Raw genomic sequence first — 16,705 nt, forward strand, 5'->3', positions numbered from 1 at the left:
AGTGAAATCTAAAGAATTTAGGCCTCCAGAACACAACTTGTTTATCATTACAGTTGTTTTAATATAATCTATTCTCTTTTTCCAAATGAAGTTCAATCATATTTTATCAGTTTTTGTGCATAATTCTTTTGAAACATGAAGCGCCACAGCTGCATAAATAAGTCTGGAGAGGGTTTGGCTACCAAGCATCTCCCAGTGATGGATAAATCTCTTTGAAGCCAAAGATTAAATCTTTGTTGTAGTGCAGTTATGAGAGGGTCGACATTTTCAGATAATCCAGCATCTTTTTGAACGATAATACCAAGATATTTAACCTTAATTTTAACAGGAACACCTGACATGATAGGATCTGTGCAGAATGTAACAGGGAGACGTTCACATTTTGGAATGTTGAGTTTAAGACCAGAGGCTATTGAGGAATTATTGACGACTTTGAGAGCTTCACCAACTTGATATTTATCCTTTAAACAAAGTGTTGTGTCATCCGCTAGTGGAGTAATAGATAACGTTCTGCCAGCAACAGAGACCCACTACACTGCTGTTTTTAACATGAATAGAGAGCAGCTGCACAGGAAGAAGGGAAAGATATGCTGAAATCGGACAACCTTGACGATCCCACGGTTGATATCTTTCCTTGTACCATACGGGAGTTTGAGCTATTTGCATCTGCTGATAAAGTTTGAATGGATTTTTAAAACATATTTCCAAAACCAAAAATATCGAGTGCTCTGAACATGAATGTTCAATGGAGTCGAAAGCTTTATAACAATCCAAAAACAGAATGAAACTATTATCTGTGATTAAATCTGAATGATCCAAAACATCAATTACCAGTCTCATGTTGTTAGTTATGTTTCTGCCAGTCATTAAACCAGACTGTTTCATCAATGATATCATTAAGTGCACATTTTAATTTTTTAGCCAAACACATAGCAGTTATTTTCTAATCATTACTCAGCAGTGACATAGGTCTCCAACTTTCTATCAAAAGGGCGTCTTTATGAGGTTTAGGAATCAAAGTAATTAGTCCCTGAATCAAGGAAGGAGGGAGCTTTTCATTAGCAATGCTTTCAATATATACTTTATGTAAAAGCGTGAGAAGTCCTTTAAAAATAATTTGTAAAATTCAGAAGTCAACCCGTCATTCCCTGGACTCTTATTAAGTTTCATTTTATTAATAGCACCTTCAATATCCAGTGTTGTGACGGGGGCATCACACATAGTTTTATTATTGTCACTAATTGTTTTAAGTTTCCTCATCCCATCGTGTGCTTCTCCATGTTCTTTCTCCCTCCAGGCTGTCTCTGTGTACTTCCTGTTTTATTCTGAAGGTCTGTCTCACGTGAGTGTTGTCAGTTTTACTTCCCCCTGTGTCATTAGCCCAACTTCTCCCAGCTGTGCTCCCCTCCTGTGTCTCAGTCCCTCGTTATTCCCCAGTGTATTTAAGCCCTGTGTTTCTCTGTGTTAGTGTGTCCTCCCTCATGCTGTGTGAGGCTCCCTGTGAGTTTAGATTAATATTTCCTCCAGTTTAGTTTTGTATGCCCGTTTTTCCCGTGCCAGCAAATGAAGCTGTATTTTGAGTTCGTCCCTCGTGTCTGAGAGCCTGCAGTTTGGGTCCAACCTCTGCCTGCCACACAGCGATTCTTGACAAAGAGACCTTGAGGCACATCCACAAACAGGACTGAAAGGGATTGCAGTGAATTTCTTTTCTGTTCACGAAAGCAGGGGCTCCCACGAAGTAAGAAATTTTCCCTTCCTTACGTGCTTTCTCCACCTGTGGCCACAGCTGGTTGCGTCTCTCTCGGTCCTCGGGAGAGAGATCTTCTTTGAAATGGAGCTTCTTTGTCTTCAGGTAGTCAGATCGCTTCACCGCCTTCCAGATGACGTCTCGACAGTGTCTCATAGTAAAATAAAGGATTATGGCGCGGTGCAGTGGCGCAGAAGAGGACTCACGTCGTTGATCCTGTGGACTGAATCAAGTACCTCTGGGAACTTTTCACGGTGGTCAGGATCCATGTTTTGGCAGATTTCAATAACCTTACTGTGTACGTTCTCTCCTTCTTCTTCCTGTAGCCCGTGAAGTCGCAGGTTCCATCTTCGTTTATACCGAGACAACTCCAGCACTTTGTTTTCCAGTGTTTGAATTTTCTCTTCTGCTTTATCCACCCTTACTTCAGTACGAGACACTTTTCCTTTTAGCTCCCTGAGATCTTCTGAGATAAAGTTAATAGTAACCTCCAGGTCGCTAATACTCTTCTCCATGTTAGCTCCTTGCTCTTTGATAGCCATCTTGAGCGTCGTAATAATGCTTTCCACCGAGTCAGTTTCCATCACTCTTTTCTTACCAGAAGGTTTTTGACGGGGAGGAAACAGGAGTGATAAGAGCTCTCTTATTTGAGCCCAGGTTTTCTGCCATCACATGCAGCTAGAAGTGCGCAGCTTAGAGTTCGCTTTGCTGCTTTTAAAGGAGTTTTAAGACAGAGCGAGTTCTGTAGCAGACCGTCCACAGCGCCGCCATCTTGGCCCTCCTGTGCTGCATCCTCCTGAGGCCGCATTTGTAGACCAATTACGTCACAGCGATGCAATGAAAGCTGTCTCAAGTCGTAGACTCCTCCGAATCCGGCCGACAAATGCGTCCTCCTTTTCCCCAGATTTGAAGGATGGGTCGGGTGTGTCCTTCGTGGCCCACCATATCCCACAATTCATAGCGCGGCCCAGCTAGCTCCAGTTTCCAACAATGGCGGGCGCTACTTAGCTTTAATATTACTCTTATTAATCTTTCTGGGTCACAAAATAAACTTAAGAAATTTTCAGGTGAGACTGTAGCTGTGTAAACTTCACATATCTGCTCGGTTTATCAAGACATCACATATTTGTAAAAGTGCTCAGACGTTTTCGGAGATGTCTGTGACCCACCAGCTCGATAGCTGACCGGGGCGAGAACGGCACAACTCCCGGCACATCATTTTCAGATCACCGCGGTCTTTCGCTACTCAGGTTAAACGTGATATATAAGTCACTCAGATAACTTAAAAATGTTATTGTTTGGCTTTTTTCAGTGTTTTGTTTGTTCGTGAGTAAATCGGTTTGGCTGAGATTAAAGTTATTAGATTAGATAAAACTTTATTAATCCATCGGGTGGGTTCCTCCTTGGTTTTCACACAGCTGATTAAACAGAAGTGTGAGACGGTCGAGAATTTACTCCAGTGTCCTGTTATACTTTAGATAGCAAGGAGCAGACGGCCGAGTTTATTAAACTCCACCCAGACAGCGGTGACGCTAATCTGAAGGCTAGACCGTCCAATTTCACAGCCGTTTACTTCCGGCCTACCCGACCTTCTGAGGACCCGGCCCACGTAGACCGCAAAGGCCGGGTCCTCAGGAGGATGCAGCCCATGAATTTGGACACAGCTTAAGACACACAACTACAACACGGGAAAGACCCAAGAAAACTGAGTTAATGATAAAAACCCTGAAAACCGTAAACTTCACACCAAGCCTCATGGCCCGGGGGTTGAGGACTGCTCCTTTGGAGCGCAAACATTTCATATTTACAACAGTGACACCCCCCCCCCCCCCAAGACTGAAACCATCCATCCACTTTTCAGGGTCACGGGGGGCTGGAGCCCATCCTAGCTGTCATAGAGCGAGAGGCGGGGTACACCCTGGACAGGTCGCCAGTGTGTCGCAGGGCCAACGCACGGAGACAGACAACCATTCACACCTATGGACAATTTAGATTGATCAATGAACCTGTCCCCACTAACTGCATGTCTTTGGACAGTGGGAGGAAGCCGGAATACCCAGAGAGAACCCACGCAAACACGGGGAGAACATGCAAACTCCACACAGAGAGACCCGGCCTGATGGTGGAACTGAACTCAGGACCTTCTTGCTGTGAGGCAACAGTGCTAACCACTGTGCCACCGTGCTGCCAAGACTAAAACCAGGAGAGTAAAATTAGACAGTCGTACTTTTACACAGTGAAAAATAATATTTACACTCTAAATGTAAGAAGCAGCTGCAAGAATGTACAACACAGAAATATAGAATTTATCCAGCAGGGGGCAGCACAACACCTGTTTTATTATCCTTCATGTAGGCTTAAATGAGTGTGTGAATAGGATAGAATAGAATAGGCCTTTATTGTCACTGTGCATGTATTGGTGCTCCACACTGACTGTGACAGAGTAAATAACAAACAGGAGAAAGAACAAAGTGCTTGGAAGGACTGAGTGATGAGGGCGACTCAGACCATGGCTCCGATTGGTGGGCGGGGTCCGAGGGGTCACCTGTGATGGTTTACCTGAGACAGGAGGATCTGGCGATGTCGTCCAGGGGTGGCAGAGGGCAGCTGGGCGGAGTTAATGACCCTCTGTGCAGCTGATTGTTTATGAAATCAAAGTTATCAGATAAAATATTCAAATTATTACATTTAAAAAAAGATAAAAAATTTAGATGAAATGAAAAGTGTCATAATATGGATTATAAGATAAAAATGAATAAAATAAGGTGTCTAAATTAATCAAACAGATTTATAGAACGATCAGATTCAACAGAGATTTAAAGATTTAATCCCAGACTCACCAAATAACATCAGTGTGTCCACATCTGGACAACAGGCTCGTGTTGGTGACATCATCTGTGAGAAAGCATCACAGCGTCGTGCTTCTGATCTGTGGATTCGTCTCACAATCACAGTGGACGAGACGTTAGAGAAGCGACTCCGGCTTCAGTCCATGAAACCTCCAAACTTCTCCTTCATCATAAAAGATTCACTCTGTGGGGACGACCTCGAGTCCCCACAGTGTTTGAACAGATTTATGTCCCCACAATGTCAGTAATACAGACACACACACACACACACACACACCCTCAGGGACCGAGCAGGCTATAGAGGAGTCCCAGCATGCATCTCTCTGTTCGCTTTGCAATTCAGCTGGAGTGTGTGTGTGTGTGTGTGTGTGTGTGTGTGTGTGTGTGTGTGTGTGTGTGTGTGTGTGTGTGTGTGTGTGTTCGGTGGCCTGGAAGCTGAAGGGACGCCTCCTCACGAACACCAGAGAGCAAAATGAAACATGGAGGTCGCTCGTGTCTGACTTCATGTTTGCAGCTGAGATCAGACTCCAAGGACCTGCCAGTGACATCACACAAAGAGGCGGAGCTGAAAGAAAGCGGCCTCTACACACAGAGGGGACTGTGTTGTTATTTGGGGACCATCCCTGCTCAGATGGTGGTGTGGGGGCCGTCCACGTGTTTCACGGTGAAATCGTAGTTTTAGTGCCTGAGCGGCAGAGTTCAAGCAGGGGAGGGGTTTATATCACCCTTCCTCAGAGGAAGGGTGATATAAACCCCTGCTGAGTCGGTAATAAACGGCACGTGGCGGTAGGGTCCCCCGCCTGATGGAAACCTTAAAACCAAGGGGCGTGCAAAAGAGGCTGCTCATCCTCGCTCTGATGCTCACAGGTGTGACCCTCGCAGCGGGAGTGAAACTGAGTGGCTGCTGATTCTGAGGAGGTCAGGTGGGAGTTACCTGAGTGAGCTACCTTTAGCTTCCCCTGCAGTTACTGCCCAACAATACAGCTCTCTGATTGGATGATCTGTCAAATTAATTTTGGTGGACTGAGATCATGTGGTGATCATGTGGTGAACACACCTGATGACATCACTGCGTGTTAATTACAGTTTTATGCAGTGGGTAGGTGGGGGAGTGGAGTGGGGAGGGGGTAATGAGAAGTTCAAAATGCTTGTTTCTGTGGCAACCACATGAAGGATGTGGAGCTGCATCTGTGTTGCCGTGGTAACTATCACGGCAGCGATGCGAAGCCGATTTAAAAAGAGAAAGAACCAGAGAAGAAGAGCAGAGCGCTGGGTTCTTCTTCTGCTGCTGCTCTGCGAGCGCTAACACAGCCCTCAGCGTGTGGTCAACACACTTCACTGCACGTGTTCACAGTTTAGGAAGACGTTCTATAAACCTGAGTTCATCGTTTAGATTATTGTAATTCCCTGTTTACCAGCTTGGATAAATCATCTCTTTCTCGCCTCCAAGCTATACAAAACGCAGCAGCCAGACTACTAACTCGCTCTAGCAAGCGAGCTCACATCACTCCTATTTTATGTTCTTTACATTGGCTCCCAATAGATTTTAGAATTCGTTTTAAAATTCTTGTTTTAACATACAGAGCACTAAATGGCCGAGCCCCAGATTATTTATCCAAGCTTCTCACAAAATACACTACTGCTCGCCGTCTCCGCTCACAGACTCAGAGTTTGTTGGTTGCTCCCAGAACACGTCTGAAGACGAAAGGGGGCGGAGCCTTTCAGGCTGTGGCACCAAGGCTGTGGAACAGTCGACCTCTACAACTACGTTTGGTTGACTCTGTGGAATCCTTTAAAAAACAGTTAAAAACTTTACTGTTTAAACAAGCTTTCTGTTGACCAATGCCTTTTATATTTTTATATTTTTTAATTTACATTTAAATTCTATATTGTGTATATTGTGCATTTTGCTATTTATTGTTCTGTTTATTTTAATCTCTGTGTGAAGCGCTTTGTGACTACATGTCTATGAAAAGCGCTTAATAAATAAACTTTACTTACTTACTTACTTACTTCATCTAATGTCCACATGAGGGCAGCCTCCAGCGGGCGCAACTTCCTGCTGGACTAGCTACGCTCCTAACACCTGCTGGAGTCATCGCTTGGAAACGAGCACCATCCTAAACCTTCAACGGTCCAATCAGCATGCAGTAAAATCATGTGAAGGTCGTCAGAGTCGTTTTTATTTATTGTTTTAGAACAGTGGTTCCCAAACTCTTTTTGCTAGGCCACCCTTTGTTTTACAAGAAAATCTACGCAGCTGTTTCTGTGTTTGTGTCTTTCGTCCACACGTAAACGCAAAAACTCCTTTTTTGCGTTTTCCTGTGGACGAGGAATACAGAGTTCGTCACGCAACGTCAATGGTATGTGCCTTTTTCCACGTCAAGCTGTGCGCCACGTTATTGTTTACATGAGATGAATTGCAGAATGGCAGATAGAGACGAAATACTGTTAATCTGACTGTCTGCAGGTTTTACAGGCTTACATACACACACAGTTACTGTCCCTCTATTTACAAAGGCAGAGGCGTCACGGTGTGATTATTTTATGTGTAGTTGTTTTTTCCTGTGTAATAATATTCAACATTGCTATCAATACATTTTTCAAAAAATGTCTCTCTGTGCAAAATGGGTTTAAAAACATAAACAGCTGTGGGATACTGTTTGTCTGTGATTTGGAGAGCCCAGCGCTGCTCCTGACGCAGGGAAAACCAGTCCTGCAGGGGAGACCTACCTCGGCACTTGTGCAGGTGAAGCCAAAGGGCAGATATGCTTCACCATATTTTCTAGTCTTTGGCTTAGAACGAAGTTGGTTTGGAAACATATTCAGCGATGCTTCATCTCCTGCTTTGCGTTTGTGTGGGAGCCCCGTCAGAAACCTGTCCATGATGCTAGCAGTGTCCAAGAGTTCTTTTTTCTTTCTTTTTTTTAAATTCATAACCCCCCCCCCCCCCCCACACACACACACACACACACTTTGGGAACCTCTGTTTTACAAGCAGGTGGAAATCACAGGCTGAGCACACAGCGCCCCCTGTTGTTGTCCTGACTGTGTCCATCCTTTATATCCAGTCTGTGTAAATATGCAGCCTCCTGCTCACAGATGATTATTGATTATGTTGATGACAGCCGTGATTTTGGATCCTCCATCATCACATCGTGTCCTCCTCACGCTCAGCATGGAGCAGCTCCATCTGTTGATGAAGGTCATGTGATGCAGATCCTCCCAGGAGCCAATAAACAGGTGACACGTCACGCTGGTCGTTAGATTTAGTGTCGGTGTCATGCTGAACATTTTCAATAAATGACTCAAAAACGGACAGACGGACGTGAACGCGACGGGATTTCCGACGCTCGTGCCCGCGCTCCTGTGGCTGTCGGTCCCTCTCCTCCGCCTGTGAACGCGCGGGACGCTGGGAGCGAGCGTCAGTGATCCAAGGACAGAGCAGAGGGGCTCGCGAGCATCAGGTCACCTGGAATTCCGCGAGCGTCGCGAGCCCGTACCGAAGCGGAGGAGACCCGGACCCGGAGCAACAGCACCGAGCCCGGGAGAACCGGGCTGTCCGTGACGGTCCGACCCGGACCCCAGCGATCCCGGTGTCACGGGGCTCCAACGGCTCTCTGTCATAAACAGCAGCAGCCTCAGACCCACGGACACACCGAACCGGGCCCACGGAAACACGGGAGGACAAAACAGGAATCAACAGGAGGCCGAGTAACGGATCCAGAACCCGCAGGACCGGATCAGTGAGTGTTTATTGTGCTGTAAATGTGCTGTATGAATGACCGCGGGCAGAACCACGTGACTGTTTATACAGATCAGAGAGAGTAACTGCAGAGTAACTGAGTATTTTTGCTTGAGTACGGCTCTGAGCAAAGCAAGTTTCCTGCAGTGTGACACAAACTGGACCTGGACTCAGAGCTGGTCTCAGACTGGACTCAGACTGGACTCAGACTGGACTTAGACCAGACTCAGACTGGATCAGACTGGACTCAGACCAGACTCAGACTGGACTCAGACTGGACTCAGAGCTGGACTCAGACCGGACTCAGAGCTGGACTCAGACCAGACTCAGACCGGACTCAGACTGGACTCAGACCGGACTCAGACTGGACTCAGACCGGACTCAGACCTGGACTCAGAGCTGAACTTAGAGCTGGTCTCAGACTGGACTCAGACCAGACTCAGACTGGATCAGACTGGACTCAGAGCTGGACTCCGACTGGACTCAGACTGGACTCAAGACTGGATCAGACTGGACTCAGAGCTGGACTCAGAGCTGGACTCAGACTGGACTCAGACCAGACTCAGACTGGATCAGACCGGACTCAGACCTGGACTCAGACTGGACTCAGAGCTGGACTCAGACTGGACTTAGAGCAGGTCGGGTAGATTTTGGGGGTTTTGTGTGTCTGTGCTCTGAGGCATGTTCCTGTATTTCTTGTGTGTCTTTGTGTTTCACTTCCTGCTGTCAGATTTGTCCCCCCGAGCTTTGTCTCTGACACGTTTGTGTCTTCTTGTCTCATGTTGTGTTTTTGTGCTGGTTTGGTGTGTGCACTTTGTCTCCCTGCAGCTGTTGTGGTTCTGGATGTCTTCATCTTGTGTCTCTTGAGGTTTTTTTGTTACATTTTTGGTCTTGTTCGGAGGTTTTGCAGCTTTGCAGTCGTCGTCATTTTGTATTTGGCTCTCAGTCGTTGTGGTTCGCGGTCTGTCCGTCTCCAGGTTTAGTCATCTCTGCATGTCTCATTTTTTTCATGGAGCCATTTTGCGTCTCTGCAGGTGTGTTTGGCACTTCTGTTTGTTTCAGCTTCATTTCTCTGTTGTGAGATTTTTCCCGTTTTTACAGCCGTCTCCCGTCTGCTCCGCCTGTCACTATTCCCGAGTGTGTCCACAGAAATGTGACTGAACACGAACACTTCACGCAGACTCCGGGTCTGGAACACCAATGATAAACTTCCACCTGCATGGCAGTGTGCACACCTCCCGTCTCAGCTGACCTCCACCACACGTTCCTACTTTTCTTCACTTTAGCTTCTTTATCGAAGGATTCAGACTCTTTGATTCGTCCACGCTCGCCTCAGACTCGTCCTCCAGTGTCAAACTTCCTGATCATAAAACATAAATTCAAATGAAAAGATCAAATTCTTATTATCTGTTTAAACTGTAAAAAACACGAGATAAAAATCTGGAAATGTAAAAGTGGTGTGAGAGAAAATCCAGATCATGGAGTAAAAACTGTAAATTCTGACATTAAAATAAAACAAATCTTTATTGTCATACTGATGGAAGTCACGCGCTGACGGCGACCTTCACCACGCCCACGTTTGTTTTAATGACCCCTTATAAAGCGCTGAATGATGACATCAGCGCCGGGATAAGAAGGGTTCAGGTGACATCATCAGGTCACGAGACGAATCTTCTGTATCTTCATTCATGTTGTTTCGTATGCTTTTGATTCTGCATGAATGTTCACATCGAGCGTCAGTAAACAGACGCAGAGCTGCAAACATCAAATCAATTTCATTTTGTTTGTGAAAATTTAAATTTAAAAATCTTTCTGTGATTACCAAGAAAACAAAGACGATGGAAGCCTTAAAAAATCCAGATTATGAGATTAAGTCGGGGTTACGACATCATTTAAACGCGAGTCTGGACGTCTGCGTCCCCTCAGGCATATCTGAGGACCCCACGGTGGGACTAAATCGTCCCTTTATTAATGCACTTCCTTTCCCCTCCCCTCAGTGGAGCTGCGCGGCGTGCTGCTCCTGGCCGTGCTGCAGTGCTGCTCGGTGGCGCTGTGCGGCTGCGAGCCGCGGCTGGTGAACGTGGGCGCCGTGCTGAGTCAGAAGCGCTACGAGCAGGTGTTCAAGGAGGCGGTGAGTCAGGCCAACGCTCTGTACGGGAAGGACAAGTTCAAGATGAACGCCATCTCCGTCACGCACAAGGCCAACGCCATCCAGATGGCCCTCTCCGTCTGCGAGGACCTCATCTCCAACCAGGTGAGCACCTGCTGTCACCTGACTCAGAAGTGTCTTACCCCCGCCCCTCCCTGAGCCGGAGGTTTCTTCCTGTTAAAAGAGTTTTTCCTTCCCACTGTCGCCAAAGTGCTTGCTGATGGGGGTCATGTGATTGTTGGGTTTCCTGTTTTATTGTAGGTCTTTGCCTAAAGCGGCTACAGCTGGTCACATGATCGCTGAGGTCGTAAATTGCCTAAACTGCTGCAACTTTCACGGTGAAACGAAACTCTTCCTGTTTACCTTTCACAGTAAAAGCCCCGACAGAACTATGGGAGGTTTCAATGTGAAAATCTGTCTCCTCTGTTAACCTCAGTGATCAAACATGATCTCAGATGACATGATTTATTCTGATTTCACTGCAGGATGACTTTTATTTTGACAGGTTTACTGGTGGGGGTGGTTGGGGGTCACGACCCTGTCCTGCAACAACAGCAGCAGCTTCACAGAAGTCATCTGTTAACAAAGCGAAATGCTGATTTTGGTCTAAATGAGATGAAAATGAATGTAATCAGCTGTCAGATCAAATAATCGTTACCCATGAAACGTATTTAGATCATTGAATTCTCGTGTTATTAGCTCACATCGTTACATTGTTCTCATATTTTTCTGTCATTTATAAAAAGAGAGTCCAAAACAACACGAGCGCTGACATTAAAAATCCAAACGTCAGAGCTCAGCTGGATTAGAACAGGATAAAAACACTGCAGAGGTGAGCCTGGACGTACAGGATGCTGTATGCTGCTCAAATTCTGATTGGTTGATAAGCGAGCTGAACAGGTAAGGGAGTTCACCTGGACTGAGAGAAGCAAGAAAAACAACAGAACAAGCAGAGCTGCTCACACTGCCCCCATCTGGCAACAGACGCTCACTGCAGGTTCACTGGGTGCACCTGGACAGGTGGCCACGCAGAACAAACTCAGCCTGGATTCAAACTCAGGACCTTCTTCCTGTGAGGCCACAGAGCAAACCACAGTGTAAACACTACATGTTGCTAGGCAACAGTTTCAGATGAATGTCTATGGGGCCAAAATGGCGTGCTGGCTAAAATCGCTCCACGATGTATATGTTGTGAAATTTGAGGTGATGGAGTTAAAATCCCACAAGATCAAAACAACGCGCTCGGTTTTATGATCGTGTATCAATAAAGTTATCACATTTCTAGCAGTTGTTTCCATCCAGTTTGCTGCGTTTTCAGTTTCAGGAGGATCTCGGTCGTGTTTGGTTAAACGTCTGTTTGTCAGGCCATCGTCAGATTTCAGCGGTGGCAGATTTATTTATGTCACGCTGATTCTTTCAGTATGTGCAGAGAAATGTGGGGGTGGGTGTGCTCGTGTTTCATAATTATACTCAGAGTGAGAGTAAAACTGAGAGCAACAGCAGAATAATAATCACTGCACTCATGTTAAGCTGACTGGGTTTGTACGTTTTTAATATTTGGGAACATAATGTCATCTGTTAGCAGCAGGAGGACGTCTGCACAGGAACACAGGAAACAAAGCTGTTAATAAGAAAACTTCTCAGTTAATCCATCAGTGAAATGATTCAACATGGCAGTCGTAGTGTGAACTTTTCCCTATTTTAGGAAAGAAAATCTTCGCTTTGTACATGGACACAAATCAGCTGATATGAGAGAAGTCTGTTTCCCAAATTACTGTAAAATGTGTCGTATTTTCTCATTTTTACACGAACATGATTCAGTCTTCTGTCCTGTTTGTGGATCAGACCTGAAGACTGAGTCAGTCTGATTTAGTGACTTTTTTAGGAGAAGTCATCTCAGACCTCTATGCAGATGACTCGCAGATTTATGGAACCATCTGAAGGCCTCACTGCCCCGACTGCAGAAGATTAAAACTTGAATAGCTTTGAGCTGTATGTCAAGAGTGAACGATCGATCCACACCACCAGGCTATACAGCAATGACTTGGAATGTCGTTCAGACTGGAGAAGTGTAGTCGGATGGTAACAAAGAGAGGGAAGGTAGTCAGAACTGAGGGGATCGAACTACCAGAAGGCAACATTGCAGACATAGAGGACAGTTACAAGTACCTGGGGATCCCGCAGGTGAATGGGAACCATGAAGAGGCCGCTAGGAAAGCTGCAACCACCAAGTACCTGCAGAGGGTCAGGCAAGTCCTGAGGAGTCAGCTGAACGGTAAGAACAAGATCCGGGCCATCAACACCTACGCCCTGCCCGTGATCAGGTACCCTGCTGGGGTAATAGGCTGGCCAAAGGTGAAGAAATCCTACCAGTGGCTGGACAAAGCTGGACTGAAAGACAGCACAGAGGCACTAATCATGGCAGCACAAGAACAAGCTCTGAGCACAAGATCCATAGAGGCTGGGGTCTATCACACCAGGCAAGACCCCAGGTGCAGGCTGTGTAAAGATGAGACAATCCAGCACATAACAGCAGGGTGCAAGATGCTAGCAGGCAGGGCATACATGGAGCGCCATAACCAAGTGGCCGGCATAGTGTACAGAAACATCTGTGCCGAGTATAACCTGGAAGTCCCGAGGTCAAAATGGGAGATGCCCCCAAGGGTGATGGAGAATGACCGAGCTAAGATCCTGTGGGACTTCCAGATACAGACGGACAAAATGGTGGTGAACCAACCGGACATAGTGGTGGTAGACAAACAGGAGAAGACGGCCGCAGTGAACACAAGAAGCTCGAGAAACTGGAGAAATACCAAGGGCTCAGAGAAGAGCTGGAGAGGATGTGGAGGGTGAAGGTAACGGTGGTCCCCGTGGTAATCGGAGCACTAGGTGCAGTGACTCCCAAACTAGGCGAGTGGCTCCAGCAGATCCCGGGAACAACATCGGAGATCTCTGTCCAGAAGAGCGCAGTCCTAGGAACAGCTAAGATACTGCAGGACCCTCAAGCTCTCAGGCCTCTGGTAGAGGACCCGAGCTGGAAGGATTGACCGCCCGCAGGGGCGAGATGGGTGTTTATACTTAGAGTGCTGTTGAAGTGATTTTCTCATTCCAATTACTTTTTTTTAATGTTTGTCACACTTTAATGTTTCACATCATAAATTGGAGATTATGTATCGGAATTTCAGGAGCGGGATCACGCCTCCAAACACGCTCCTTCCGGTCCTCATCTGTATAGGTTCCCCCAGTTCTGCAAGCTGTCATTCTCGTTTACGTGCCCCTCCCTCCCCTTTTCAATTCTGTAACTTCTTCACTTCTGTTCAGTGCACGGGGATCTGCCAGGCCCGGGAGCCGTCGCCAGTCCCCCTCAGAGCCTTCCCCAAACCGCAGCTCAGCTCATGTCCAAGCCATTCACCTTTACCTACTAAAACGCTGTCAAACATAAAATGAGGATGTGGGTCCAGCGAGTGAAACAAATGTAAATATTGGACAAAGCGACCCACAGTGAGAGCCTTTATCCACACACTGTCAGAACACAGAACAGTGGAGAACCTTCCCACGAGTGGCCGGCCGACCAAAATTACCCCAAGAGTGCAGCGACGACCAAGAGGTCACATGTAGGTTTGGATTTTTTGTGTTTACTTGTGTTACTCTTTGTCTAATATTTAAATTTGTTTAATGATCTGAAACATTCAAATGTGTCAAACATGGAAAAAAAACAGGCAGAGGGCAAACACTTCTTCACTGTACGATGTACAGGAAGCACGTGGAAGTGCGTGACAGGATAGTTATCCACCTCAGAATGAAAATATAGAAACAAACAGTGTTTTTGTGCCTTTAAAAAGATATTAAAATGATTTAAACAGATGCAATCAAATCAAATCCTGTCAGATTGTCAGCAAACAGCTGCTCTTTGAGTGCATCAGAAATATTTACGTGTTTTTATGTCCAACCATCAGAGAAAAGACTATTCATCCAACTCGGGCTCTGTAACCTGTTTCCTTTGTGGAGAAATGAGGCCAACATGGCGTCGATGTGTCAGAGGGAGAGGGAGCGATGGACGTCAGATTACCGTCCTCTCTCTCTCTGTCTGCAGACGCAGATGTAATCCGTCCAGAGAGAGATGCAGGGATTATAGCGCAGGCCTGTAACAGCGTGTTTGCTGCAGGCTGCTTCGTTCGGCTGAGCAGCTGCTGGTGGTTTCATGTGGTTACAGGTCCTGTTTGTGCTGCTGATTGGACAGGAAAAAGAAAACATGCTTTCACTGCGGTTACTGATGTTAGTTTATTAAAAACCTGATATGATGATGCATCCATCATATCAGGATGAACAGAAGCTGTTGACAGGTTGAGTCTGCCTGTGGAAATGATATCCAGCCCAGCCTGAGGTCATTCACTGAGGCCCCAACGTCGGCTTCATGTTTGTAAAAGCCGCAGCTTCCTCGAGCTCAGAGGAGATGGGAGTCTACATCTCAGACTCTGTCTGTGCCTGATGTCTCTCATGTTGTCTAAACCAGAAAACATTTGTTCCTTCCTGTTGCCCTTCACACTAAGAGCCTCAGATGGTCTTGTACTCTTGCAGTGGAAGAAGCAACTGAATAAAACAGGACATTATTGAAGTAACGTGCACGTGGTGGTCTGAGTAAACTCATCTTCCTGTTCAGGAAACAGTTTGAGATAATCTGACGTTCTCGTGCTGGAAGCAGCCATCGGGGCTGCGGTCATGAAAGGATGGACGTGGTCAGCAGCAACACTCGGGAGTTAAAATGATGCTCAGCTGGTACTGAAAATCTGCCTCACGACATCACAGCAGCCTGAACACCAGTAAAGGATGAAGGCAGGATGCTTTCATGCTGTTTACTCTGAGCCGACCGTCGGAGAATCGTCACACCAGGAAATGTTTTTTCGTCTTCTGTCGTCCAGTTTTTGTGAATTGTAGCCTCAGGAGTCGCTGTGCCCATCTGCTGTTCAGAGATGCTCTTCTGCAACCTTTGGTTATGAGTTCAAAGCAGTCTGTCTCTGACCTCTGACCTCTGATGTCAACAGGGCATTTTCTCCCAGAGAACTGCTGCCGACTGCGTATTTTTGTTCTTTTTATTTTATTTGTCAGAGTTTGTCTGTAAACTTCGGAGATGTTTTCGTGGGAAAATCTGTTTCTGAACACTGAGCAACCGTGCAGTCGCATCGCTTACTTACTGATGCTCAGTTTGAACCTCCGCAGGTCGTCTTCACCATGTTGACCATGGAACTGAATGCGCTGAGTTGCTGCCATGTGATTGGCTGGTTAGATGTTTAGGTTAGCAGGCAGTTGAACAAAGGGGCCAATGAGTGTGCAGTTTGAATGAAAATGACTCGTCTTACAGCTCAACAGAATTCTGCTTTGATTACATAAATGAATTATTAAAAACATGAATTAGATACACAGAATTATTAATGACACTATCAGAATGAACATAATGTTTGCTTTTATTCATTTGGTTGTTTTGTATTTATTGTAGCAATCACACTAAACATCGTTATTGGTCTGTGTGTTTTTAAAAAGTATTTTGATTATTAACATAAATGACAACTTTCAGGATTCCTTTTGAAGTGTTAACTTTCACTGTGAACACTGTACAAAGATACTACATGCCTTTAATTGTAATACAACACCTGTAGGAAAGAAATTAGCTTTAAACGGCAAAAGTGACAAGAAGTGTGAGCACTTTGACACATGCAGAGCACAAATAATGTCCAGACTGGGCAGTCGCAGGTACCACCAGCAATCAGTCAGGGCAAGCAAGGCAGGCAGTGCTTGTCCAGTGAAGTCTAAAAGTAGACATCACTCTCCTTAACGTTCAAACAACATTCAGTCCTCCAGCGTTGTTTGTATCCAGTCTATTAATGGTTACATAAGTGGTCACAGTGGGCTGCTGTCTCTGCAAGCAGGAATAACTCTGATTCCACTGGAAACTGTGGTTTTGATGGGTGTGTCCGTGTCCTCGTCAAGCTGAGACCAGAAGCATTTTCTGGTTGTTGAATCTCTTTGATGAGAGACTGATGGGAGACCAGCATCACTGACAGGCTGCTGCTGCTTTCACTGATCTGAGATCATTTACCTGTGCAATGTGTGGACACAGAGCTAGCATTAGCAAGTATTAAGCATTTTAACGGGGAAGACTGCTCTGACTGACCGACCACCTCGGCTTTTGCCTTGGCTGATGGGGCGGGCGGTCAGGT

General features: G+C 46.0%; 1 protein-coding gene across 6 annotated transcripts in view; it reads left to right on the forward strand.

Moving 5' to 3' along the window:
• Positions 1–7,831: 7,831 nt before the first annotated feature.
• grin1b (glutamate receptor, ionotropic, N-methyl D-aspartate 1b) overlaps positions 7,832–16,705 on the forward strand; it is a 63,771-nt gene continuing 54,897 nt past the window's right edge. Inside the window, exons 1-2 of one of the 6 annotated variants that reach the window (XM_063489426.1) lie at positions 7,832–8,342; positions 10,339–10,595. In XM_063489426.1, the coding sequence (XP_063345496.1) occupies position 8,342; positions 10,339–10,595 (258 nt within the window). In that variant the 5' untranslated portion in view covers positions 7,832–8,341. The remainder of the gene's footprint in view (positions 8,343–10,338; positions 10,596–16,705) is intronic. The other 5 variants (XM_063489434.1, XM_063489442.1, XM_063489452.1 and 2 more) reach the window with 5 other exon arrangements.

This window comes from Pelmatolapia mariae, linkage group LG2 (genome assembly GCF_036321145.2).
Source record: "Pelmatolapia mariae isolate MD_Pm_ZW linkage group LG2, Pm_UMD_F_2, whole genome shotgun sequence".
Taxonomy (NCBI): domain Eukaryota; kingdom Metazoa; phylum Chordata; class Actinopteri; order Cichliformes; family Cichlidae; genus Pelmatolapia; species Pelmatolapia mariae.